This window comes from Leptinotarsa decemlineata, unplaced genomic scaffold (genome assembly GCF_025532065.1).
Source record: "Leptinotarsa decemlineata unplaced genomic scaffold, Ldec_3_MD MMD2_tig00026328_RagTag_RagTag, whole genome shotgun sequence".
Classification (NCBI taxonomy): domain Eukaryota; kingdom Metazoa; phylum Arthropoda; class Insecta; order Coleoptera; family Chrysomelidae; genus Leptinotarsa; species Leptinotarsa decemlineata.
This window is the reverse complement of record NW_027412688.1, coordinates 28335315-28362596: the sequence shown is the minus strand read 5'-3', so window position 1 is coordinate 28362596 and position 27282 is coordinate 28335315. Positions and strand designations below refer to the sequence as shown.

General features: G+C 31.7%; 3 protein-coding genes across 3 annotated transcripts in view; all 3 read left to right on the top strand.

The window, feature by feature from the left end:
* The window catches only part of LOC111514650 (uncharacterized), a 102484-nt gene extending 93826 nt beyond the window's left edge, over positions 1 to 8658 (top strand). Inside the window, exon 23 of the mRNA XM_074182706.1 lies at positions 1134 to 8658. Coding sequence (XP_074038807.1) covers positions 1134 to 1289 — 156 coding nt within the window. The 3' untranslated portion in view covers positions 1290 to 8658. The remainder of the gene's footprint in view (positions 1 to 1133) is intronic.
* On the top strand, positions 7077 to 8763 carry LOC111515151 (uncharacterized). Its single transcript, XM_074182147.1, has 2 exons — positions 7077 to 7215; positions 7272 to 8763. The coding sequence occupies exons 1-2, from the start codon at positions 7203 to 7205 to the stop codon at positions 8408 to 8410; spliced, it is 1152 nt and encodes a 383-aa protein (XP_074038248.1). The 5' UTR covers positions 7077 to 7202; the 3' UTR covers positions 8411 to 8763.
* Positions 8764 to 9982: 1219 nt separating this feature from the next.
* Positions 9983 to 27282, top strand: part of LOC111514550 (sortilin-related receptor) — a 36667-nt gene continuing 19367 nt past the window's right edge. The window contains exons 1-6 of the mRNA XM_023170842.2: positions 9983 to 10376; positions 17516 to 17770; positions 20858 to 21019; positions 21311 to 21556; positions 22304 to 22566; positions 24731 to 25418. Of these exons, the coding sequence (XP_023026610.2) occupies positions 10158 to 10376; positions 17516 to 17770; positions 20858 to 21019; positions 21311 to 21556; positions 22304 to 22566; positions 24731 to 25418 (1833 nt within the window). The 5' untranslated portion in view covers positions 9983 to 10157. The remainder of the gene's footprint in view (positions 10377 to 17515; positions 17771 to 20857; positions 21020 to 21310; positions 21557 to 22303; positions 22567 to 24730; positions 25419 to 27282) is intronic.

Sequence of the window (27282 nt, the reverse complement as noted above, 5' to 3'; positions counted from 1 at the left end):
TTGGGCACGTCTGCCGTGTATACCGAGAAGAGGTACGGCGAAAGGACTGCACCTTGTGGGGCCCCTGCTTCCAGTAATCGCATGGCTGAGAGTTCTTGTCCTACTCTTCAGCGGCATCGCCTGTCAGCTAAAAAAGATTCGATTAATCTTACCATTTGCATCGAGTAGCCAAAATTGCTCATAGTCCGTCATGCCAAACTCTGTCAAACGGCTTGGAAACGTCTAGGAATATCGCTCCGATGTGTCGATGGGCAAGTGGATGGCGCTTTTATTTGGCAATCGAAGGCGCTGGAACATTTATCGAAGTCGGTGGAATATTCGTCGGGAGTTCCATCGAGGTATCTACATTATGAATATTGGACTATGATATGAAATATTGGTATGTTATCCTAAGTTATAGAACGTTATGTAAGTTTAGTACCTGATCTGGACACTAACCAGTTTATTCTCAAAAACAGTCACCAGAACTACAACACTCTTCTCAACGCACGTATAACCAACCAACAAGTTGGCGTCTTCAGGGGATGGAGTAGGCTCGTAACACTACAACTACTCTCTGTTTGTATGTATCGGGATGCAGTCAATTTCAAGTAAAAATTCGTGTTTAATTTTCTTTAGATATAGAAAAATTGAAGGCTGCTTTTCTACAGCATCAATTTTGTTGGCTGTGGAATAGTTTTTCAAGCGTAGTAAAAAATAGAGTGACTTTTTTGCGTCAAATTATCTCGAATACTCATTGGAACAACTGTTCAAATAGTTAGTAACTTGTATTCATGAATTTTGTCTGCAAATTAAATAATCAACAAAAATAATTACATTTTCATGCTTAGTTTTTTTTTTAGAATGATGACGTTTCGGAAAAAACACGTGTCATAATTGAATACCCAAATACAGTAAAAAATATCTACTCCTTCACAAAAAAATGTTTTTCAAAGAACCTTCATCTATCCTAAGACAACGGATTGTATTTTCTGCTACCAAAATATTTCAACAAAGATGTTTTTTACATTTACAGAAACAAAAACACATGCCAATGTATTACAGTACCTATTCTAAAAATGTGCCAACACAAACACTTACATATGTGCTAATTTCAACCATATTTCAAATAAGTCATGGAATTGTTGTTTCAGAAAAAGTCCTGTTACTACTGGATGTTTCCGTGCAAAAACAAACGCTGTATTCCTCTCTGGTGGAAATGTGATGGTGCTAACGATTGTGCTGACAATAGCGATGAAGAAGAGTGTACCACCATAAATCACCGTGTATTTGAGACTAATGGAAGTTAAAATGGCCACTTTACTCAATTATGGAATATGATAATTATAAATTTTTATAATTCATCTCTTACTGCATTTTTTATATTTTATAAATGTGCAAAAATGGTTACCTACACAGAACTGTTCAAATCAATTTCTCTCTATGACTCGAAAACGGTAAAAGATAAAGAGTTGTCCTCTCGGTTTCGGATATATGCAGCAAAAACAGAAAAATCACAAATTCAATTTTTACCTGTAACTTAACTATCAGAATTTAACTAACAGAATATGCTGTTACAACTTCTATACGGAATGTCATCTGACTCGGGCCACCCACATCTTTGAATTTTTTAAAACGGTCCTGTATTTTCTGTTTGCATCTGATTTAATTTTTCATGGAATGGAAGTAATACTCACGTTTTTCTATGCACTATAACTGATTCTTGGAGATAAAAAGGTCATAACACCCCATTTTTGCCAGTTACTGAAATAGGCAGGTACTTACCCGAAAGTTGCCGGGTGATAACTTTCGGATGATAACAATTATCACCCGAAGACGATTGTGGATACTAACAATCGAAACGTCGTGACATAACTTGGTTTGAAATCTTTTAATTTTTCATTTTTTGTCAATAATAATTTTCAATTTTTATTTTTCAGCTTTTATTAATATTTAAATTTTTATTTGTTTGGTTGTTGCTTGCATGTTATTCCTTTGTAACTTTGGGTTTTTGTTTAATAAAATTGTTATTTTCGGTTAATCTTATTAAATTGTTTAATTGTTTTTTTAGGGTTTTCAAATAAATTTATATTATATTAAACAATGGAAGTCCGAACTGATGAAATACAAAAGCAATGAATAATATGGAAAAACACATTCAAAAATATTCATAAATTCTACTTCAAACATTTATTGCTCATCTGATATCTTTTTGAAAATTTAAATTATTTTAATTTTCATAATAATCATACTGTTATTATGGAAATATAGTATAAATTTTTAAGCTTATCAACATACATAATGTATTTCAGTTGCCACCGTGTAACGAAACGCGTTTTGAATAAAATTCCTTGTGAAAATTCTTATAATTATTATCATGGATAACATACTTCTGAAAGTTCAAAAAACATATTATAAGAAATAGTATTCCGCCCTGATACTGTATTTTTGTTTGATCTCGAACTATTAGATATTTCGTCAATGTGAAATGATTCAAAATCTGGATAAATATCGGCGTACGGTTAGATTTTTTAAGATAGACTTTGCAATATTACAATCTGTACCTGGAATGATAGTTTTTTTGTTTGTGGATTTTTCATGCACACTCCGCATACAGAAAATATCGAACTCTCTACTCAAAGGAGCACAAAACATTTGCAATCCTGTAGTTCTTCTCAGAAATTAAAAAAAAAATAATCTGTTTAGCTGCAATGTGATTTTCCAATTACGGTATATTTTTTCAAATTCCCACACCACGGTGTGGGAAGTGGTCATTAGTTGATAATGCTGGCGCACTTTGGGGAATAGGGCCTGACCAGCGCAAACTTCGGTAAAAATTAACAAATGCTTTTATTGAAAAATTATTCAGTACAAGAGACACTAACCTCATCTAACGAATGGCAAAATTCAACATTTGCACATGATAAATCAAGGCAGATATTGCTCTTCCATCCAACCAGATATCGATCTTTCATAAAGTTCTCCATTACAATTGTCATATTCTTCAGATTGTAGAAGGTGAAAATATACGAAGAAGTTTCTCCAAAAAAATGACTTTCATTCAATGCCTAAAAGAGTATTATTCAAAGTATTATACATATTTATTGAATGTAAATTTCCTATTTCTATCACTATAAACTGATAATCATATTTTTGGGGAAGATTGTCCACTATTGTTTGTTAATGTGTCTCTATTGGCAAAATTTATCAGCACCCTATTATCGGGTTGATGAGCCATCCCATTAGGATTCATAGAATTTTCATTCAAAATTTTGGTGTCATATACAAGGTATTACGAAAGCGCAGAAGGGCCACATATTTTTCGACCTAAATCACAAAATTTCGAATGTAATTTCGAAATTTCTAGATTGAAGTCGAAGTTTCGAGTTTAAATCGTAATTTCGAGAAAAGGTGATGGGATCGACACAGAACTCAGTACTCGAATATCAAAGTTAAACGAGGCTCCTCAAGGCGTTCAGTTGCAAAGCCAAGCTTCAACATCGACCGCCAACGAGATTCGTCCTTTGTCTTTCACTGCAACTTTCACTGAGAGGCAGCTAGTTGTAAACTGGAGCCCAAACAAAACGCATTTATGATTCAACAACAGACAGCGCTGATGTCTCTTTTCATTTTGGAAAAATCGTGATTTATTTTCGAAATTTCGAGTTTGAAGTTGAAATTTCAAGATTAAAATCGAAATTTCCAAGAAACAAATTATGAAAATATGTTGCCCTTCTGCGCTTCCGCAATAAGGAATTGTTCTTTTTTTTTTCATTACTTGTTACGATGTGTTCTTGTGTTGTTTTGATTTACTTTTGTATATTTCTTATGCAGATGATATTCATTGTGATTATAAGTGGTGATACTAATGGAGGGAAAGTTTGTGTAAAGTGTCATTCATATGTTCTTTCTGTAATGATTTTCAAAGATATCTGACAGGACTTTGTTTTTGTTTTACCGCTCTACTTAGTTCTAATATTTTCAATAAATATACATATCTGAATAATGAACTTCACTCCACTAGGCAACTGGGTAACTATATACGCTAAAAAAAACATGCCGTAAGCACCGTAAAGAAGAGACAAAACAAAAAATTTCGTCGAATTGTTATGCATGTTAACGTGGTATTATAATGAATTCATTGGTTGAAATGTTGGCTTGAAAAGCTGCCGAAAAAACATCATAATAATTTATCAACTTCAAATGAATATGTATCGACGAAGTTGCAAATAAATTGAATTTGCCTCTTAAACGAAAATAACACCCCCAACCACACTGGGTCTCAGTTTTCTGCCTCCAACACAGAATACATGTCACAGAAACTTGACATCCAATCATCAAAGTTCCGCCAAATGAGTGCCTCTTCTGTATTCTCTGCCGTGTGTGACACTTGACCAGTGTTGTTATTCGGAAACAATTGGGGCAAAATAGGCACAATTCGGAAATGTGGGTACCAGGACATAAAAATATGCAAAAATTTGCACAATTTTGTTCTTACCTTTGACATATTATAATTCCATATTTTATTTTATTTTGGAAGAAACTAATTCACACAAGGTTTTTGTTCCGTGCTAAGAATGGAACTTCAGTTGTCATTTCAAATTCAAAATCTCAATCAAAAAGTACACAACTAGTTGTGTACTTTTTGATCTCAATATTGTCATGTGCTATGTGTTGTTTTCTGTATCTCTACAAAGTTTCCAAATGCAAATATCCATTGATTAGCTGAATAAATGTTTACTCAAATGTATATTCGTTTTATGTTTCACATTACATTATTTTGAAAAACACACTTCATATTTTGTTGAATGAGTAAAGTAAAAAACGGACAGGCAATAAAATGAAATTATATGATACATTCAAATCAATATGATCCATAATAATTATTATTATTATTTCGCGGTGAATTGGCGCAGTGGTAATGCGCCCGATTCACGGCTGGAAGGTAGTGAGTTCGATCCCAACCTCGACCAGATATTTTTCTCGAGAGAATTTATCTAGTTGAAGTTGGGATGATTCTGCAACGTTACATGGCTGACGGACTGCGAATAGCCATGATACTCCCTAGGTGGCTCGGGGAGTTATTAACATTGCCTACCCAGAACACGAGGCTAATGACCTATATAGTCGATGCCGATGACACCAAGCAAAAAAATGATAATGAAAAAACAAATAAAAGTCGTACCATGAGTACTGCTTTCTGAAATATTGATTGTAACTAAACAATACTTGCACATATAGAGAATCGTATTAACAATTCATCTAATGAATTTTCAGATCTTTCATAGATTCATAGACATCATCATCAAGGGCTGAACCATCGACTGAACTCTCTCTACATCAGGAAATAACTACATCTCAAAGAGTGTCTGTTCAAAGTTTAGAAGGTCCAACTTCTGACTCTGGCAACGGTAAAAAATGGCAAAATGATCAGAATAATCGAATTATGAAAACATAATAGATTATTCTTCGGCATAACAACGTAATAAACAAATCCATTTTTTTTAAACCTTCTTTGGGTATTTTAACCTTCCACAATATGTTCTAAAAAATAAATATCCAGATTCGTTTATAGATTCCGCGATGAATGCAATAAAAAATAGTCAACATCACAAATTCGACAACCACCAACTCCACAATTACCGACTCAACAACCACCGACACCTTCTACAACTAACGTTATACCTTACATTTCAGGACTATTTGAATTATGAGATGAATTGGAAATAGATATGATGTCAGAACTTCTTAAAAAACAATAAATGCACTGAGATCTATACTTACAGATATCAAACCCAACAACACACTTGCATTTATGAGATACCTTGTTCTTGTTGTAAAAGGTGTATTGGTGGAATTTCAAGACCATTTAAGGTACGAGATACATGAGAAAGAATATCAAGATAACGTCAGAAATAGACAATCAACAGGATCAAAATGATCAGAACATATTTTGAAATTGGACGGTGAAGATTGAGTTGCATGAAATAAGACGACAATGATTGCCAATAAACCCCACTCTAAGAGACGTAAACTTGAAAGATCAACGTGTATTCTTATATCTAGAGAGAAAACTCTATTTCGAACAGCTCGTTAGAAATAGATCGTTCTTGGCTACCAATCTTGAAGAAAAATATGGATAGTGGCAAAATAGCAACAGTATGATATCAATGAATGCCTTTCATTTCGAAACTCCTTTGACATATGTCGAGGAAGTTGAGAAATAAAAATCAGCGAAGAAAAAACTGTTTATAAACTCAAATTCCTGTCCAATTCCGAAGACGAAGGTAGACTTTATCCTCCGATACATTAAGATAAGTATTGTATAATTTCTTAGCTCTTTTTTGATAGATAAAATTTACTGTTACTGATTTACTGATAAATAGAACATTCCTCTATTGAAAAATACTTTGAATGTACACAGTAACTTATTGAGGTGCTCTTTCCACACGGGTATAAAGTTCTCCATTACAATTTTCATATTTTTCAGATCGTAGGAGATAAAAATATACGAAGAAGTTCGATAAAAACTGATTTTCTTCCACAAAGGATGACTTTCGTTCAGTATTCAAACATACCTATCCAGTAGAAATAAATTTATTACGATAATAATGAAAGTTAATAGAAATAGGTTCTGTCCCAAATGAGAAGAACTATAACTTAGTTATAGTTCTGTGGTTGGCAGTATTTGGGGAAAATTTCTAAATATCACTGCTGTCGGCTGTCCACTGTCGCACTGGCCAAATATTCATCGCAGATAAGTTTCTATCTATAGAACAGAACAAAATTAAATTATGATCTTCATCCATTCCTTTTACTATTTTCGTTCTAACCTTTGTTTGAATTTCTATCTAGCACGAGAAGAGATAACGGACCAGTAAACACCAAATCTAATTAAAAAAACAAGTCTTGGATTACAGCATGATTCACAATCAGACCAAGCTGTAACCATCCGAATCGAGCTGGCTAAATGCGCCTATAGGGAAGCAAAGGCCAAGAACTTTGAATAAAGTGAAGTTTCTATCTATGTTTGTACTACAGATCTATATATTTTTTTGTTTATCAATACCAACTACAGTCGAATTTATTCACTAACTGCTCTTTTAACAATTATCTGTGTTTGACAATGGCTAGCGGTGAATGTGGAGTGACCATTGAGGACAACATGGATTCTATTTCAGATGAAGATATTCTTGATTTGAATTTAGTGAAACTTGAGCCACATGAAGTTGAGAGGTTTGGTGAATGTGAAATGCTTGATAGTGATTCCTTTACTGAGTCCATCTCTATAGATTGCAATGATGATACCAATCTCATTGGTGAAGAGAAAAAAATTAAAAATGAAGGTGAAATGGACATTGTCTATGAAAATATTAAAACTGAGATTTTGGATGAGGAAAATGTGCTCGACGATATCCAAAATGAGGACATGATTCAAGATGTGAAGCCCCTTTTCCCAGATTCTGTTGCATATTACAATAAGAAAAAATACATTAGAAAAAAGTTATTTCAGTGTAAAATATGTTTAAAATATCTCACCAATATTTATACTTTGAAAGTCCATGAAAAAACTCATAATGGACCAAAAACGTTTCAATGCACAATCTGTACAAAATCTTTCAATAATAATAGTGCTTTGAAAGTTCACATGAGGAGTCATACAGGAGAGAAATCATTTCAGTGCAAAATCTGTTTAAAATCTTTTATTCGAAATAGAACTTTGAAGGTTCACACAGGAGGTCATACTGTAGAAGAGGAAAGACTGTTTCAATGTACAATCTGTCCAAAATGTTTCACTCAAAGTAGTGATTTAAAGATTCATGAAAGAAGTCAAACTGGTGAAAGACCTTTCCAGTGTAAAATCTGTTCAAAATCTTTCGCTGTACGTTATCATTTGAAAGTTCACAAAAGAAGTCATACTGAAGACAAACCATTTCAATGTAAAATCTATCAAGAATCCTTCATTCAGAGTAGAACTTTAAAAGTTGAAGAAAAACATTGTGCTGAAGAAAAACCATTTCAGTGCAATATATGTTCAAAATCTTTCACTCAAAGTGGTATTTTCAAGGTTCATAAAAGAAGTCATACCGGAGAGAAGCCATTTAAGTGTAGAATCTGTTCAAAAACTTTCACACATCGTGGTACTTTGAAAGTTCATGAAACAAATCATACTGAAAAAAGACCATTTCAGTGTGCAATCTGTCCAAAATCTTTCACTCAAAGTAGTGATTTAAAAGTTCATGAAAGAAGTCATTCAGGAGAAAGACCTTTCCAGTGCAAAATCTGTTCAAAAACTTACACTCGAAGTGATCATTTGAAGGTTCACGAAAGAAGTCATACTGGAGACAGGCCATTTCAGTGTAAAATCTGTCCAAAATCTTACACAAATAGTAGTGCTTTGAGAGTTCATGAAAGAACTCATACTCGATAAAAACCGTTTTAGTGTAAATCCAGTGGATTTTTTTTCTCGGCATGGTGCGTGGAAGTTTATGAAATGAATCAATATGGAGATGTCAAAAAAAAACCTTTTGATGTAAAATATGTGCAAAGATAAACTTGCATTGTTTGTAAGAGATATTCTCAAATTTCATGTAATTATTTACTGGTTCACGTTACTGGTGTATCTAAATAATTATATTCAATTTTTTACTTAGAAATAATGACTATGTGCAAGCTATATCTACTCTCGTCTCATTGAAATATCTACCAATCTACATATGTATAGCAGACATAAGGACTATGTAACTAGGGGTAATAACATGCTCATAAACTCAATTCAATCGATAGGGTGTATTTTCCAAGAATACCATTAACCTCAATATCTAGCAATAAGTTATGGGAAAGCTCTGAAAATTTTAATTCATTTGACCTCAATTCAGCTGTTGAGCATCTACTGCTGAAAAAGAGCTCTTAGTGTACTGAATAACAGCATTTTCATTTTTCACTCAGCATTCTTTACTTATTAAATGGTATTTATTTCAAGAAAAGGCTAATGTTTGACGGTGCTAAATTCCCATTATATACTCCCAAAAGTAAATTACGCATATACACTTCATTCAAAGAATAAAGTCCTAAATGCAGTCGAGTTGCATTGAAATTGAGTCCCAGACACTTGGCTGTTTGGGTCGGATCTTTCCTGCACTGATGAGAGGTGATACCTCGAAACAGGTCTGTAGGTGATCTACTCAAATAGTTTCAACATGGTCCTGCTGCTGAATGAACGAGAAACATCTGCGAGACAAACGTCTGTGAGGTATCTTGCATAAATGTATGTCGGATATAATTCAATATCCACCGTGGTACTAGCCAGGAAAGTAGTTGTTTTGCGACAGGCATTTACCTGAACCTATTGTGTAGGTAAGTTGGGAGACAATATTTCGAGATTTTATTTCAAAATGTTTATGTTCTTATAGGTAGGTATGTATCTCTTGTAGCCAGTAAACTCCATATTACATGAATTCTTTGAAGTGTATCTCGCCTATGGAATGATATACCACGTTTCTTTTCTTTGTACCTAACTGTACAATTAAAAGCAGCCCACGAAATCGTCATGATTGAAAAGTATATTATAAAATGAAACAAGAAAAGTCACGAAAGGAAATAATGAGAAATGTTAATTATAATAGTCTAAATGGCCCACAGAAACTGAAATATAAAAAATCATCATTACTAAAGAAACTTAATTGATCACACACTGGAGATGCACGTTTATTCAGAACTCCGATACCCAAACAATCCGTATAAGCAAATCATAATCACTGAAAAACCACCACAATAAAAAAGTCAAAAAATACAGAAATACTCGAACAAAACTCCGTTACGAATATGCAACACGTAAAACATCGTAAGTCGAATCTGACGTTGAAAAATGGTTGAAATGTATGCGTAATGCCAAAACATGGATCTTTCCATCCTTTTTTAGTTGTTGGAGTTAGTGTTTTCTCTTCGATGACCAGTCCTTATTATAACATCACTGGATTTGACTCGCTGCCGAAAATGACAGAATGATTGTAATTATTGTTGTTATGATCTTGAAAAATCATAGTCAGTGTTGTGAGTCATTTACGTTATCATCATTGTTCGATATTTGACTGACGGTTTTCATCGCAAATTATAATCTTCATTGTGTTCCAGTCTGTTTACAAGTATACTGCGATTGATGTTTTTTCTGGAAAACAATGTATAAACCATTTCTCCTATTACTTTGTGTGTGCAGTTATAATCCCGCATATGGCAAATCAAATAATGAATTACGAACATTAGTCGGAAATTTGGACTACCCGGATAAAACAAGAACCCCTTTCATCGTTGATTCATCAGAGTTCGAGGGCTTACCTGGTACTCAACATCGAAAAAAACGAGAAGTACAATCAGAAAATGTGGATGGAGTAAAAAAGGTACTGTCCAGTTGTCACTGATAATTATAAAAGCGTCCATTTCCGTTAATAAAAACCAAATTAAGTAGTTATTCTTGGTAATTTACTCCTGCATATTACTGGTTGCCATGCAACTGACTATGGTGTCATGTCTTGGTAAATTTCAAATGTTTCTCACTGTTGAACTTGTTTAAATCATAAGGAAAAGGTTTTCAGAAGTTCATTCCAATACTTACGTATTAAAAATTCTAAATACAGTGTACCTACATTATATTCTGATTTCTCAGGAAAAACATTACCAATACCAATCTGAAATACAAAGTTTCAAGTCCTTGCTAATGTTAAAAAACAGTTTTTAGCAATTTTATGGTTATTCCTATAGAAAATTGTATTTATCAACTCTATTGTGGATTGTCAATGCATTAAGTACTCATTGAGCTTTTTTTTTTTAAGAGTTATTGAATATTCTGGGGTATTTTTGTTTTCGGATTTCTAAAAATATTTTGTGAACAGCTAGAATCTCCTGGGATTCCCCTGATTCTTCTGGGATTCCCTCAATTCTTCTGGGATCCCTGTCAATTATTCTAGAGTTTCCCATGGTTTTTCTGTGGTTTCCCTGGTTCTTCTAAGATTTCAATATTTATAAGTTATCAACTTATTGGGTAATATTAATTAAGCGAAAAACAAATCATAGCATTAAATCAGTACTATACCACACCCAAAAGATAGTGATTACATTGAATGAAAAACTTTCGATAAACATCCAGCAGGTGTTGATAAGATCCTCATTTACAATACTATATGTGTGAGGTTTCTGCAAATATAAAAGAAAAATATTAACAGAAAGTGCTCAGGATGATAGGAAAATGTATATTATTAGTTTATTGATTGTGTGCAATTGTGTTAGCAACTTAAGAAGCTCTGAAAGCATCAAACAGTTCTATTTCACATTTTTTGTTCACCAAGAAAATATTGAAAATTGTCAAAAATTAATTTTCATAACATTCAATGTAGGAAATAAATCGTCAACTAATTCTCTATGACTTGTTTCAATTGAAATCAATGTTTTCTGCAAAATAATGCATATTTCTTCAGAACATTTTCTAATTCCTACCCACTTAATGTCTTCAAAGTATGTATAAGTTTAATGTTCCTCTTACTGAGAACACAGTGAAAGTCCCGTGTAGCTTTTATTAAGATTTTTTTTTAAATGTTACAAAACATTTCAGCAAAGCAATTCAGCATACTCTCAACATCAGTCAAATCTAGAATATTTCTACTATGTACTGAATGAACAGTTTATTTCTAACCTGATCACATATTATTTTCAATGTGATAACAGAGTGTGTAAACTGCTGATTCAATATTTATGCAATATAATAATGCAACTCAACACTATTTCACAGTGAGCAGTGTGGGATTGTTCAGTAGATTGTCATATATGAATAATTTCAAGAAAGTGTCATATTACTATTGCGAAAGTTCAGTTGATATTTAACATGACTTTCAGTTTCCTACATGGAAATTACTTTACGACCAGAGATAATTAAATTCAACAGCGATTATCTTTCAATTCAGATTTTTTTCTGATTGATTCGGCCGTTACTTGATGAAGATCCATAGTTTTCATAAATTTCATCTTACGATTTGATATCCACAAACTTTATTTTTAGAAAATAAGTCACAGAATCTGAAAACGATAAATATCACAATTTCAAGAAAAAATGTGTTAAAAATCACTCTAGTTCGTCCTAGTTCTCTCAGACCAACCTCTCAAGCTGTCACCGATATAGTGCACACGATAGTCAAAAAATCAAGATGTAGGGATACATACACATGCAATCTTATGTGACCTGTCAAAGGCATATGATAGTGTTTCTCATGATATTTTGTTGAAAAAATTCCACAAATATGGAATACACGGAACAGCATTAGATCTCATCGACTCATACCTAAAAGACAGACAGCAATATGTATCACTAAATAATAATAAAAAAGACATCGAAAACTATAGAAGTCAATCATGGGGTACATCAGGGCTCAGTGCTAGGTACCCTATTGTTCATCATTTACATTAACAACTTAACAACATTTATTGATACTGCTGATGTTTTTATGTGTGCAGATGACTCTACTCTTTTGTTACAGGACAAAAACTTAAGCGTGATAGAACGTAAGTCAGAGGAAACATTATTGAAAATGGAAATCTTTTCAAATTCAAACGTTATGTCCCTAAACAAAAATAAAACAAAGAACATAACTTTCACATAAAATAGGCAAGCGCTTGACGATGAAACAACGGTTAAGCTATTGGGTTTTCATGTTGATGCTAAACTGAATTGGAAAGTACATATAAATGAAACTCAAAAAAAAATATCCAAACCTCTTTTTGTTTTGAAAAATCTCAGGAAAGTACTATCTAGCGAAGTATTGAAGACTGTTTACTATGGCATGGTACATTGCCGTCTATATATATATATATATATATATATATATATATATATATATATATATATATATATATATATATATATATATATATATATATATATATATATATATATATATATAATGGAGGCAATTCTATGGATACATAAAAAAAAAGATAAATATATTTCAGGAACAGATCTTCATGGACATGATACACGAAATAAAAATCAATATAGAATGTCAAAAGTAAATAAGGAAAAAACAAAAATACAAACTGAATATTTGCCAATGAAACTGTACAACCAAATACCAGTGGAATGGAAGTATTACACTATATAATATAAATGAAATTTTTCTTCATTCATGGGTCTAAATACTTATATTTTTGCTTCAAGAGTGTGGACTACATATTCTGTGATAAATGTTTCTGTGTTTTTCATACGTGTGCCTCTAAAGTTAACACTGTTCATATATGTATAAATGTGACTGATTTTATATCAGTATATCAAATTTTTCATAAACTAACATATTTTTTATTATTAAATATTTTTTATAGTTTGTGACGTACCTAAACAAAAAACAGTTGTGTGTGACTACTGTAACATACTGTTTTTCTGTGAAAATTTTTGAAGGTGAATAAATATCTTAATGAATGTTAAAAATGTTTACCGAACACTTCCTGACTGTAAAGAAGTCAATTTACAAAAGAATTCCTTACATTTAGGAATGTTCCTGGGATAATTTTTTTATGGATTTTAAAATGAACTACAGCTGTGTATCGTGAACTTCAGATGTCGCAAAAACCTCTAGAGGTGTCATATCCGGGTCACTAAAACCATATATATTTAATTTATGCGAAAGAATTGAATGACCACATAATCAAACTCATTTGCCAGGTCACAAAACATTGTTATTACTGCCTCAGTAGATAAAGCATCATGTGTGCTCTTAGATTATTGGAATCCAAATTGACAGTTGCATGGCACGTGATTTTTACTGAGAAATGACTCCAATAGTGCAATAGGTTTCGGATTTGTTGCCAAATCACAGGGTTGCATATAAAACTAGTCATCTTGGGAGTGACTTCAACATACATACATGGCAAATTAAATAATCTTTTGATAAAAAGTATGAAAACTTTCACATTTCAACTTAAATTTAGTCCTACTTCAATATCTTGTCCCTATCAAAAGTCCACACTGTATTTAAAGCTGATTGGTTTGATTACCCAGAATCCTATGTATTTAAAATCTGTTATTCTTAGTCTACGAAAAGGTTATCAGGATAATGATACAAAAGTTTAAGGTAACATTATCAATATCACAAAGTACAGACTTTCATTAATCATGGTTACTTTGAACAGATTAATTTAACGACTTTGATTTACTAGTCACGATTTAAAAAAATACTATTATTGAAAAGAATTTTATTTTTACATATAATAAAGGAAGAATATGAAAAAACATTGATATTTATTATTATTTATCTAGATATTTTGTTTATTGTAAATAGAGTTATAAATATTCATTCCTGATATTTTGTTGACATCACATTAACACTTGATAATATTGATATACGGGGTGACTGATAGAAGTGAAAACACCATTTTGTTTTCAGTAGTGATCGATCAAACACATTCGTTAATAATAATTTCTCACAGGTTTTGTTATTAGGAAATTGTGGATTGTACAGCTTCAGCCCATTGGAACTCGGTGCTGTTATCTCGGCCTTAATGCAGTTCTATACCCAGTAGTTCTGAAAAAAATAATCCAAAAATCGAGTTCAAACCGCGATACACGTGTCTTAGTTTTGTGAACCTTTCACAGTGAAAATCACAGTAAAAAATATTACTAACTTTTGATATGGATTTTCAAATATCGCCGAGTAACATTCAATTTTTTCAAAGTTATTCTATGGTAATCAGATATTATGATTGTACATTTTTTAACATATACATAGCTATTCGGGTATATACATGGGAATCTCGTAAAGAGAGAGCTAGAGACTCGATTAGGTTGTGGGAAATTGAATATTTTCGGGTACTATTGTGTGATAAAAAATGGAAACTAGCTTTATGGCTCTGAAAAAAAGTCCAATGGAAATGAATCTGTAATATAAATTATGAGTTATTGTTTCGAAAAAGTAAGCTGGTATTGACCTCAAACTTTAATTGAATTTTTCTCTCCTAATTCAAAGCTCATATGAAGTTCATCAGAGAAGTTGTATATTCTAGAAACCAATGAAAAAAGTGCAGACAAGTTCTTGGTATCGAAGATACCGGAAAAATAATCTTGGGTATCTACTTTTGCTGTTTTCTTTCATTTTGATGATATTCTCAAATAATATACAAAATTTCTGCTGTTTCAAACTGCAATAGTACCATCAGTGGTGCTAGGCTGAACCACAAATGCTTTGTTGCACTCAAAGCTACTTTAAAAACAAGCCTGAGTATATGTAGGCATGGACATCTCCCTTTTACAAGACGACATCTATAGGATTGACAGAGCATTTATTAATTGCTTATCTGAGGTAAACAACGGTTCCAAAAGAGGTCTATTGCAAAATAACTTCATTAGCACAATAGTATGAACACATTTCATTAGGTACTCTGTAGTTTTTGAGAATAAACTGTGGTTCACAAAAAAAGTAAAAATTTCTCCTATTAAAGTGATTATCAGAAACATAATAAAAAAAATGATAGTTTAGTTTATAATCATTAAAATACCGAAACTCTTGGGAATATTGAAAAAACTTTCATTTTACAAATTTATATGAACATTACCAATAGAGGCTCATATTTGAAATTTTAATGTAAGGGTTGTCTAAGTCTGACGGCACCCATATATAAAGGTGTAAATAGATTTTCAATATCTGTGCAAATAAGAAAGATACTACAAAAAATAGAATTTTGAAATTTTTGTTTCTCCTTCTATATCTCCGGAAACAAAAGAGGTAGAGTCGATTTTTCCATATCATTTAATAGAAAATTTAGAAATTGAAAACTATCTCATTAATAATCTGAATAAGAATCCATAGTTTGCATCCAGATTCGATATATATACTGAATGAATTTTTGTTGGTAATTACTTCATAGAAAAAAGTAGCTAGTGGAAAGCAGTATTGGTTTCAAAATCATCAGAAATTCATCGTATATATATATCATTTAATCAGCCATATGTGGTTGTGTCAGGAAATGAATCAACTGCTGACCTTTGTCCAATTAACCATTTCTCTGACTCATTGTCTTGAACTTGATAAAGATTAGATATCAACTGAAATAATAGCATTATACAAAAATGAAAAAATTGAATTGGGTGCAATCAAGGTCAACAATGAACAGTCTGTTTTCCAGAGGACTAGTGGAATTTAACAAACTGCCTGGTACTTTTAGAAACAACACAAGTATTCACACTTCTAAACGTTATTGCAGCATATCAAAAAAGATAATAAACTTCGATATACGTGTATGAGTGCATCTATACTATACTTAATTTTATTTTATTTTTTTTTGAGAAATATTAATTTCTACTTATTTGTTGGCAATATTGAAACTATGTATACAGGGTGTTTCAAATTCGATCCTCACCATTGGGATCTCGGAAACTATGAGAGATAAGAAGTCAGTTAAATTGGGGCAAAGTTGCGCATCTGACTAACAATATATCGTTGTGAAAGTTCTGTATTTCCGAGTATATCCGGAGATATCCGAAAAAAAATGACATTTCGGAAAATGGTTTTTATTTTTTTCTGGCTTTATTTTTCGAAGGATTCAAAAATAATTTGCACTTCCTCATTGCCTCTTTTTCCCTGCTGCTTAATGGTGTTTTCATATCTGCTATCCAACGTTTCGTCTTCCGGCCACCATCATCAACTTTATTTTTTCTAATGGGCGCTACAATGGATTCTTTCTGTTTTGAATAGAAACACATTTTAGCTTTTCAATGATGTATCATAAGTTATCATTCCTTTTCGAAAAATTGGAGATATTGAAAAAAAGTAATTCTTATCATAATAGAATTTGACTTTGATGTTTCTAAATTTGACTTAAAATTTGTTACATTAAATGACATTTTGTTATTGTACAAGTCATTGAATTTTTGGCTAAAAATGGCTTTCACGAATTAAGAAAAATGAGATATGATACAAATTTATTACAAAAACGATAGACTATGTTCAAGTCGAGGAAAAAATACGTAGGAGTAGGATTATCCTACTCCCAAAATAAAGCGTAAACTGGACTGATTTTGGATGATCTGAAACAGTACAAACTGAAAACCAGTACAGAGAACTTTTTCATTTTAAAAACGCCATTCTTTTGGGATGAATAAATCTACAGCTATTCAAATGTAATGTAAATTGACCCTAATACAAGCATGGTTCTCAGAAAGTCTTGAGTTTTTTCCTATTGTGGTTATGAATTCCTATTAAAAAATCAATAGCCACCTGGCTACTTTCATAACATAACCGCTATCATACAGAATATTGTGTAGCAATTCGTTAAAAAAAACTGTTGAAATGAGGAAATAATTTGTTTACATTGTGTTCCCCTTAAATTTCAATATTGATAATAACTGAAAATTTATTTTTTTCCTTATCTGGAATATTTCAGTTGCTTGTCAAGGTTAACTTATTTGGAATCGACTTAATTATCATAGTTTGCTGGCTTTGGGTTAACAATAATTTATACAATTTTGTTTTAACCAAACTTCAAGAAGAATTACTTTTTTCAGGTAATCAACACCTTGAATGATTCCCACAAACATCTGATGGTCTATTGGGTTGGCGAAAAAAGTAGAGTAGTCATTTGTCTGGCCCGGGATCCAGGTCCAATCATTCCAGGAATCAGTGTAAATTCTCCATCAACTGTTTTTATATCTTATGATGATGGAGATCATTATGAAAACAAAACCGAAAACTTCAAGATGCCTAACGGAAAGTACGCCACATTGGATAAATTTTATAACCATCCGAAATTCCACACGCATGTAAGTGTAGTTTTGAGTTAATTCATTGTGTTATTTTTGAAAACCAAGTGACCTGTTAAGGACGAATCACTGATTAACTGTTAGTGATAGGAGTTTCAGATTAAATAAAATAATCTAGATAGAGGGTTAATGAAGAAGTAATGAAACCTTTTGAAGGTATACACTCGAAATTTCCGATTATTAATTTTTTACATAGTGAAAATTATTGATATCGAAAGACTTTTTTCTTGGTTGTTAACATCGACTGCTTGGTCATTATCCTCGTGTTCTGGGTAGACAATGTTGATAACACACCGAGCCACCTAAGGAGCACCATGGCTATTCGCAGTCCATCAGACATGTATCCATCCAAACTTCAACTAGATACAGTCTATCAAGAAAAATATCTAGTCGAGGTTGGGATCGAACTCGCAACCTTTTGATCGTGAGTTGAGTGCAATACCACTGCGCCAATTCACCGCTAACTGTAAGACTATAAACTTGGTACGCATTATAATCTGTTCACAGTTGTTATAAATCTGTGTTATCAAAAACGTAAAGAAATTGGAGGCAAACTACAAGAAGGAATTTTCTCCAGATATTTTATCATGTGCACTCATAATTATGTACATATTTGTTTCTGTATATAAATAAATGAAAGATTCCTTTAGTCGATAATACCACACAAATATGAATATGTATATTTACCAAGAAATAGTAAATAGAATGTTACAGTCTGAATGTCACATTCATGCAAACTAGGCGAATGTGTAACATACGTGGACTGTTGAAAAAATAAGGTGAATGTTCTAATTTCGCGGGCTACGTCTATTCGATTTTTTTTATGTTGGTACACTCGTCTCGTACATCTGTTTAAAATCTGTTTTTTCGTTAATCAACTGTCGCCCCCATATGAACGACAACTTTCAGAAGTTGAGAAACTTGTGCAAGCTAAGGACTAACGAGGTCTTACCTTTTAACGTGAGATTCCTAACACATATACAAGGCTATTCAAATTCGTTTCTGTACATGGGGATCTCTTAAACGATAAGAGATAGAGTGTCGGTTAAATTGTGGCAAAGTTGTGTATTTTAGAGACCTATTCAATGATGTAAAAGAATCGAATATAGCTCTTTTGCCTATATCTTCTTTATTCGCAGACATATTGAAAACCTGTCCACATTTTACTATTGGCACTTGATGTGGGCTCTCAGAATATATCCATGAATCTTTTATACAGGGTGTCATCTGACTTGGGCCACCCTCACCATTGAATTTTTAAATACGGACCTGTAGTTTTTGTTGTAGTTTTTGGATCGTAGACGTTCACTTCATACTGAGAAATTAAATTAAATTTTATATTTCGGGATGTTTCGGTAATATTCGATTATAATTGTGTGAATTATTCCCTTTTAAATTACCGCCCTGGAAATTGGTTGACTGAGTTGAATAAAAACATAATAGCAAATTTCACGTCTCCCAATGTATCATAGAGTTTTGGAGAGTTTTTTTTCATTTTTAGGTACCTATTCATATTTTTTCCATTGCTCTGAGCATTTTCTACAATGAACTTCGAATAAGAAAACTTTTTATGATTATTTGAAACATATTTATCTGTGGTTGTTCGTAAAATAATTTTTGTTGCGAACTGGTTCATTTTGGGCAAAAAACCCAAGAGACATTTTTTGTTTAGAATGAAACAGACTATCGAAAATAAATGTTTAAATGGTAAACAAATAATAAGACAAAAAGTTACATTGGAAATAAATTTTAGGGGTTGCGTTTTCCTCCCCTTACAACCATAGGGTAAACCAAATACATTTCTGGCTAAGTGTCTTTTTGGTAGTACAAAACTTCAGGTTAATTTCAATATTGTAACTTTTTTAGTGCTTGTGAAAAACATTGTTATACAAATTTTATGTACCCCCTTTAAGGGGCTGTATCTTAACAAGAGATGCTCTGATGAAATTTCTTTATATGAAAGATCCTGAATTTCACTGGTTCGGACTTCCATTGTCTACTATATAAAATGATTTGAAATCCCTGAAACAAATAAAAAGAATAATTAAAAAGAATAGTTGAAATTAACAATTATATTAAGCAACAATAAACCTGAAATGAAATGATAGTGAAATAACCTACAAGTAAAAATATAATAATTGAATAAATAAAAATTGAAAGAATGCAAAAAAAGAAAATAATAAAAATAAAAAGTTGAGAGATTCCAAGTCACGTTAGTTCACGACGTTTCGATTGTTGGTATCTACAATTATTCTTTTTTACTTGTTTCAGGGATTTCAAATCATTTTATATAGTAGACAATGGAAGTCCGAACCAGTGAAATTCATCACGAAACATTGTCAATCACCTTCAAACAAACGAATGAAAGATCCTATCTTTTTTTCGATGAGAAATCACCTCCTTATATGTTTTACACTTATTTAGTTACACCGTGTATAATCACCTCTACCATTATAATAAATAGCACAGATATCAAAAAGTTCTGAAATACAGTTAAAGATCTTTTAATCAAAAAAGCTTATTATTCGATCCATGAATTCTACCATGACAACCTATAATGTTCACCTAAACTCATCTGTCTTCTCAACGTTTTATTTGTGAAATTGCTATGTCTGTATTTTTTATATTTTATGTCATGTATGTTTTATTTGTGAAATTGCTATGTTTGTATCCGACAATAAAGCATATTGATTGATCGATCGATTGATTGAGAATAATATACATACAGTTTCGGATTCATTGATAATAGGGTACCAACTTTGAACCCTTAGATATGAATATTTGCTGAGATATAGCAATTACAAGCAAAACCAAAATCCTTAAATCAGAAACAAAAATTGCTTTAACTCAATCAAAATTATTTTTGAGGTCTAAAATTTTAATTGTAAACTCCCATATAGTAGGACACCCAAATTCAAGGGGGTCACGAGAAGGTGCTGCTTTTCTTAAATAACTTCACTCATACTTAAAATCGTGTTTTTTTTAATCATTTATAGTTTTGAATTGTATTATTTAATACCAGGATTTATCGTTTTGAATTTACTTACCTAAAATGGGAAAGATAATATTGTCCTTTTCTTTTTTTAGTTTGTATTCACTGACACAAATTACAATTTGATGTATTTGACGACCGATCATGGAAAAACATTTGAGACACGACAATTGAATTTTACCCCAAATGAAGTTTCTTTTCATGAAACAAAGCCTTCTATATTCTTGGTTTTGGACAAAAATGACACAAATAATCAGGTTAGTATGTATAATATTTCAATGGTTTTTTTTTCCTATTTTTAACTAATATGAAATGTTCCTCTGCTAAATGTATCTAATTTTTTCATTTCAATTTCTAAAGAAATTTTTGAGCGCCGATGACGGTGCAAGCATCATATTACAGTTATGTGGATCTCAGAATTATTTTCTATTGAATATCTTGAAACTTTTCCAACATAACAGAAAGGTCAAAAATCAGTTGTGTCAATATAAAAATCTGTAATAAATGACAATTTCAGGTTCTCATATTTATATATGTATTTTTTTCAGCTTTGGGTAACTGAGGACTTTGGAAAAACATTTAGGGTAGCTCATGAATTTGTCAAATCATTTTATTGGATGAAGGATACTAGTGAAAACTACCAATTGATTGTACAACGAATGGAGCCAAATAATCTCAGTTCAGTGATTTATTCTAGGAATTTATTCAGGAGCAGAGCTCAGATTTATAGTACTAGTGTCAAAGATTTATTCTTCAAAGGAGATTATGTATTTACAACCAAGTTTAATGCTAAGGTTAGTTTATTTATTTATTTATTTCATTTAACAGGATTCACCACTTCACAATAACTAAATGTTTGAATGGATGTGTGTACAACAAATAACTATTAGGGTCCGAAAACTAATAACCTAGTTATACAAACTATTTAAGAGATCATGTGTATGTAGAGAGTGATTTCTTGAACATCACCTGGGATATACCAAAAAATTAGCTTGTTTCAGTCATTGAAGTCTTGACATTTGTCACAGATGAGTTGTAACAAGATCATCGAATTTTATTATTTAATTATTTATTTACTGTACAGGATAACCCCTTTTATAATGGTTTAAGCATCAATTATAATAAATATTCATATACAGATTTTAACATATTTAACAGAATTTAAAAATTAAAGAAAAGACTAAAGTTAAAGTTCTAATACAAACAATATTATAGATTATACAATTCAAAATACATAAATAAATGGCAAAAATAATATCAATTAATATAGATATCAATCAATATAGATATTTTTCATATAAACATATACGAAGATTTCTGAAAATTTAGTGGCATGATTAGGTAATGGTTTTTTTCATAATTTATCCTCTGCAGAATATTTTTGTTAAAAAATATTGTAAGTTTGTATTACGTCTTCTGGCAGTTTTTAGATGTGTTGTGTGATCAATATTCTGCTTAATATCTGTTATAAACCTCTCGACAAGGTAGCAGCAAGTCTCTGTTAGTTTCTATTTATAACCTATACTTATTTTTATTTTTAGGGTGAATTAGTCTTATATGCATCTTATAAGTTGGGCAAACAGCTCCTATGTTTGTTTGATTCTGCTCAAAAATTTCTGAGCTATTTCATAGTAGATGTAACAGATAGTAGAGCTCTTATTGCTGTGAGCCATTCAAATACATCTTCATCGTTATATGTTTCTGAAGGTTTAGGAGGCACTGATGGTGAATTGCGGTTTATGTTATCGTTGGAGAATATTTTTGCTTTTTTCCCCTCTGTTACCTGGCAAAACACTTGGTTAACGTAAGTATAATTGAATATTTAAATAGATTAAAAGGAAATTATTTATATGCTTCATCAAACAAGTTATGTAAAGGAGCTTTGATAGAGGAATTCAATTTTTTGGCACTTCACAGAGCTTATTACCTAAAATTTCCAGAGGGAATATCCTCGGAACTAAAGAACATGTTTCAAGTCTGCAAACACTAGTGGATTAACAGGAATGATAACTGCAACTTGACATGTAAGAGTCAATTCGAATTATTTGATATTAGAGATGGCGATGCGGCTTGAAATTTCAAAAATGGTGCATTTAATAGAGCATTGAATTTGGAATAGTTCTGATTAGTTGAGATTTTTTCGTAAAGCAAGTAGATTCAGAGATATTTAGGATTACAAGAAATATTTTTCTGAAAATTCAAACGGTTTTCAAACTGATCTTCTGATTACCAAGTAAAACATTTTCTAAATAGATATAGTTAAAATACGGTTTTTTTGGACAAGTAGACAAAATTCTAGGATGAGCTTAAGCAAGAAGTATGCAAGTCAAAAAAAAACTGTTTTTTGACGTGTTGCATACTTTTTTTGGCAACCTTGTAAAATAAATCAATTTGACACATTTCTTTATTATATTTCTTCGTAGAACTAAATTTCGAACATTTTGATTCTTATTTGTAATAAATATTGAAATTTGAACAGAAGATAGGTACAAACAGAAACATTCTAATTCTTATTTATATTAATATTTATATGAAAATTCGAGCAATTGCTAATATTAAAGGGATTCAAATTGTTTGAAATACTTGGTATATTAAAATGCCCTTTGTTGAAGTCAGAACAAGAAGGTAAACTTTCCGTTTCACATTAATTGTTTTCATCTGATAATTTTTCAATGGTCTTGACAATTTTAATTTTGTTTGTAAGTGAATTGTCTATAGGTATATCCTTGAACGACATTGGTAGACTTTTAGTCACTGATTCTCTTCAAATTTGTGATGTTATGGGAGGCCGTAAACATAAATGTCGCCTATACAATAGCAGTTTTCTTGCCAAATTACTACAAAAGTTCTCTCAATACGTGTTTTGGAATCTGGTATTTTCACAAGCAACATGTCTTTCATTGTCTTGTCGTGTATAAGATGAATTAACATTTTTGTTAGTTCTTCCCTTCTACACTCACTGGCTAACCCAATAATTGTTACTACCTAAAAATAAAGCAAATTAAGTTGATACTTTTATATCCTTCTATTGTAATATTTTGTTAAAATTACCTTCAGCATTAGATATATTTTATTTGCTTCCCTAATGAAATCACTGATCTGCTCGCTGTTGAAGACATCTGATTTCTTTGCTCTATAACCAGCATTCTTCCTTTTAAGGAATATGATAATCTTTGGAAAAGTGGCCGTGTTTACATTTTTCTTCACTTAAATGGTACTTTTCAACATAGAGTACACGTTCCACAAGGTACAGTATTTGACAGTTTTAGGTGTATTGGAAATTTCGTAAGGCACATTTTCAAACTCACTATCGCTGCTGCTTTCCATAGTTCATTGCGATAATTGCAAACAAAATTATGCAAACTTTCAAATATCAAAATATCAACTAATTTCGTGTCAAATAGCTGTCAATAATTATTTTGCTGCTGTGGTAATGATTAGGTGCATAATTCGATATCCAGCGTGGTTTCCTGGCAGACATTTACCAAACCCTACCATGTAGGTAGTTGGTAAAGTTTATTATTTTGAATTTTTTTGAAATATTACACATACGTAACAATATTTTCATATTTACAATGACAACGGTGTGTACCTTCACAGCCTTCCCGGAAAATGGGTAATTCCCTGGCGGTTGCTTAAAAGTGCATTTTCTGCATGTGACCACTAATTGCCTGTTTATTTTTTATCCAATTTCCACAGTTCCAAATACATCAATCTAGAGATTTCAGTGTTGAACTACTTTCAAACATCTATGTTACCCCATCTAATTTATTTCAATATCATAATTTCCTTTTCTCAAAAAAAAAATACTCCAGTTATACTTTTCAAAATGTTAAGGTCTGTTTTTAATTCATTTCAATATATAGTGTAATTATTACATTTTTCAATGTTAGGGTCTGTGTAAACCTGAAAATTTTGTATACATACCCCTGGTGAAAATATTTGATAATCACCAGATTCATTTTTAGGCATGTATCGGAAGAAGCCTTCGTGGACATTTATAAGGTTGAAGGAATTACAGGAATTTATATTGCTTCAAAACTGATTTACCAGCCGGAAAATAACTCTTTGAAACCGCAACATCTGGGATCTCTTATTACATTCGATTATGGATCCACATGGCGTCTTATACCCGCACCGGCAACAGACATTTTGGGGCAGTCGACAGGCTGTGTGCTGTCCAGAAATTGTTCTTTACATTTGAGTCAAAAATTCAATCAAATCTTTCCTGATACAAGAACGATCAGCATTCTCTCTAGTAAATCTGCTCCAGGAATTATCATGGCTACTGGTGTTCTGGGAAAAAGTTTGAAAGGTCACTACGGTGTTTACATTAGTTTAGATGCTGGTCTGACTTGGCATCAGACTTTACACGATCTCAACCTCTTCAATATGGGGGATCATGGTGGTATTTTAGCCGCTGTTGAATATTTCAAAAGTAAAGAAGCAACCAGAAATATAAAATATTCAATTGATGAAGGAGAACAATGGAAGGAAATTAGTTTTCATGATGAAGGGCTCAGATTGTATGGGCTTATGACTGAACCTGGTGAAAATACAACTGTTTTCACCATGTTCGGTTCTCTTCCTGCTAAACATGAGTGGATAATTGTGAAAATTGATTTGAAAGGGGTTTTCAATAGGACATGTTCAAAGGTAGGAATTTCTTCATTCAATATAAAACATTTTTGGTTGGATATTCATGTATTATGATATACTTTCTTGACATATTCAGTATTGACAATGAAATTTTTGTACTTTTTTCAGATCCATTTGTTCTTACTTGTGTATTCAGAATATTTTCTCAGTGGCCGCTTTAATAATGAAATTTAGTCAGTGTTTCGTTACTGTCAAAATAATTTGATTCTCTTATATTTTGCTTTTGATATTCATACTTGAAAATTCCTAAATCATCCCATTTTGCTTGAAATTTGTCATAGTGCTCTGATCAAATTTTTAATAGTGAGTTTTTGAACTTATTCTATTTTTCTACTTTTAATTGCTGACAATTGAACATCAATTTCATTAAATACGATTTTCAAAAGAAGTAGGAGCTTTCTGTTTAAGGTATTTATTTATAGAATATTGTTTTGTATTTCATGTGGGATCTAGGATTAATAACAACAAAAATATGAATTTATTTCACTAATCCCAAAACTATATAACACAAAATTAAAAAAATTAACTGGCTCACTGGCTTATTTCACATTCCGTGCTTTTATAATCAGCAACTCCAATATTCCATTTTTATCTATATGGATAAAAGAATTAGTGATTCTGCTAAAAGCAAATCTTTAGGAAGTTCTAGTTCTAAATCCAGATGAATATTTGGTTGAATTAAATTCGATACAAATTCTGTGATCAATTAATTTTAACAAATGAAAATCGCCCAGCTCTTCCACAGACATCATAGAAAAAAGCTGACAATCGGATTCTCCAAACCGGTGAAATTTAGTAAATTGTCTTACTGAAATCGAAGTTGATTTCCTCTTTTCAAAGCAAAAAAGGCTCTCATATTTATACTTGTATAGTAGGTACATTCTTCTTGTAAAGTTATCTTACTATAGCTTTAGAGGAACTGAAGTCTGTTATGGTGATATTACCTCTAAATATATATTATAATTTCAGTTTTTGAATACCAATAAATATCTTATTTGCTGATTTTAATCAGCTCTGGAGAACAGTATCATGAACTCATTGAAGACTCTGTCTCTGAAATAACAATTGGTTTCAGAAAAACCAACTCAAATAGAATTCTTGTGAAATTTTACTCCTTTCATTAATTATATTGTGTAGGAATCCTGTGAATGATATCTGATTCGATCCCATTATGAATGTTTGGAATACAAACGGAACAGAGAAAAATGTTTTTCATATCATTCAACGTTCATATGAAAGTATTCTGTTTTGAAAGTATTTTTGTTTCATATAATTCAATGTTTATATGAAAATAGCTGTTTCGAAAGGGCTTTTTCTTTCAGTTTGTGTCTGAAAGTTACTTCTTTGCATGATCTACACATCTTTATATAGAGTTAGTTTTTGTAATTGATTGCTTCCTTCCTTTCTTTAGAAGATTCCCACATTTTTTGTATCAAGATGGAGAAGTAGAAGGCCAAAAACTTTCTTTACCAAAAATTATTCTCTCCTAAAGATATACCTTTTGAATTTATAAAAATAATAATGTCTTCACGTAACTACTATCAAACCTGGACTGGCGTAAAGTTACTAGGCATTATATTGGATGAAAAACTAGGTTTTCAGACAGCTTAAGAACATTATCGATGCATCAACATTGAAAAGTATATTGTAATAAACATTGCTAACCTTTGTTGCACAGGGTATAATGCTTCTGCCAACTCTGTTCATTTTCAATGTTTCACAAGTTGTCCACAAATCCCCTAATACCCACAGGACCTGAAGTGATATTCACAACTACTTCACTAGAGGTACTATGCAAATTCAAACATTCCGAATCTCAGGAAAATTCATTGACTCTCAATATGTACAACACACTGCTCCA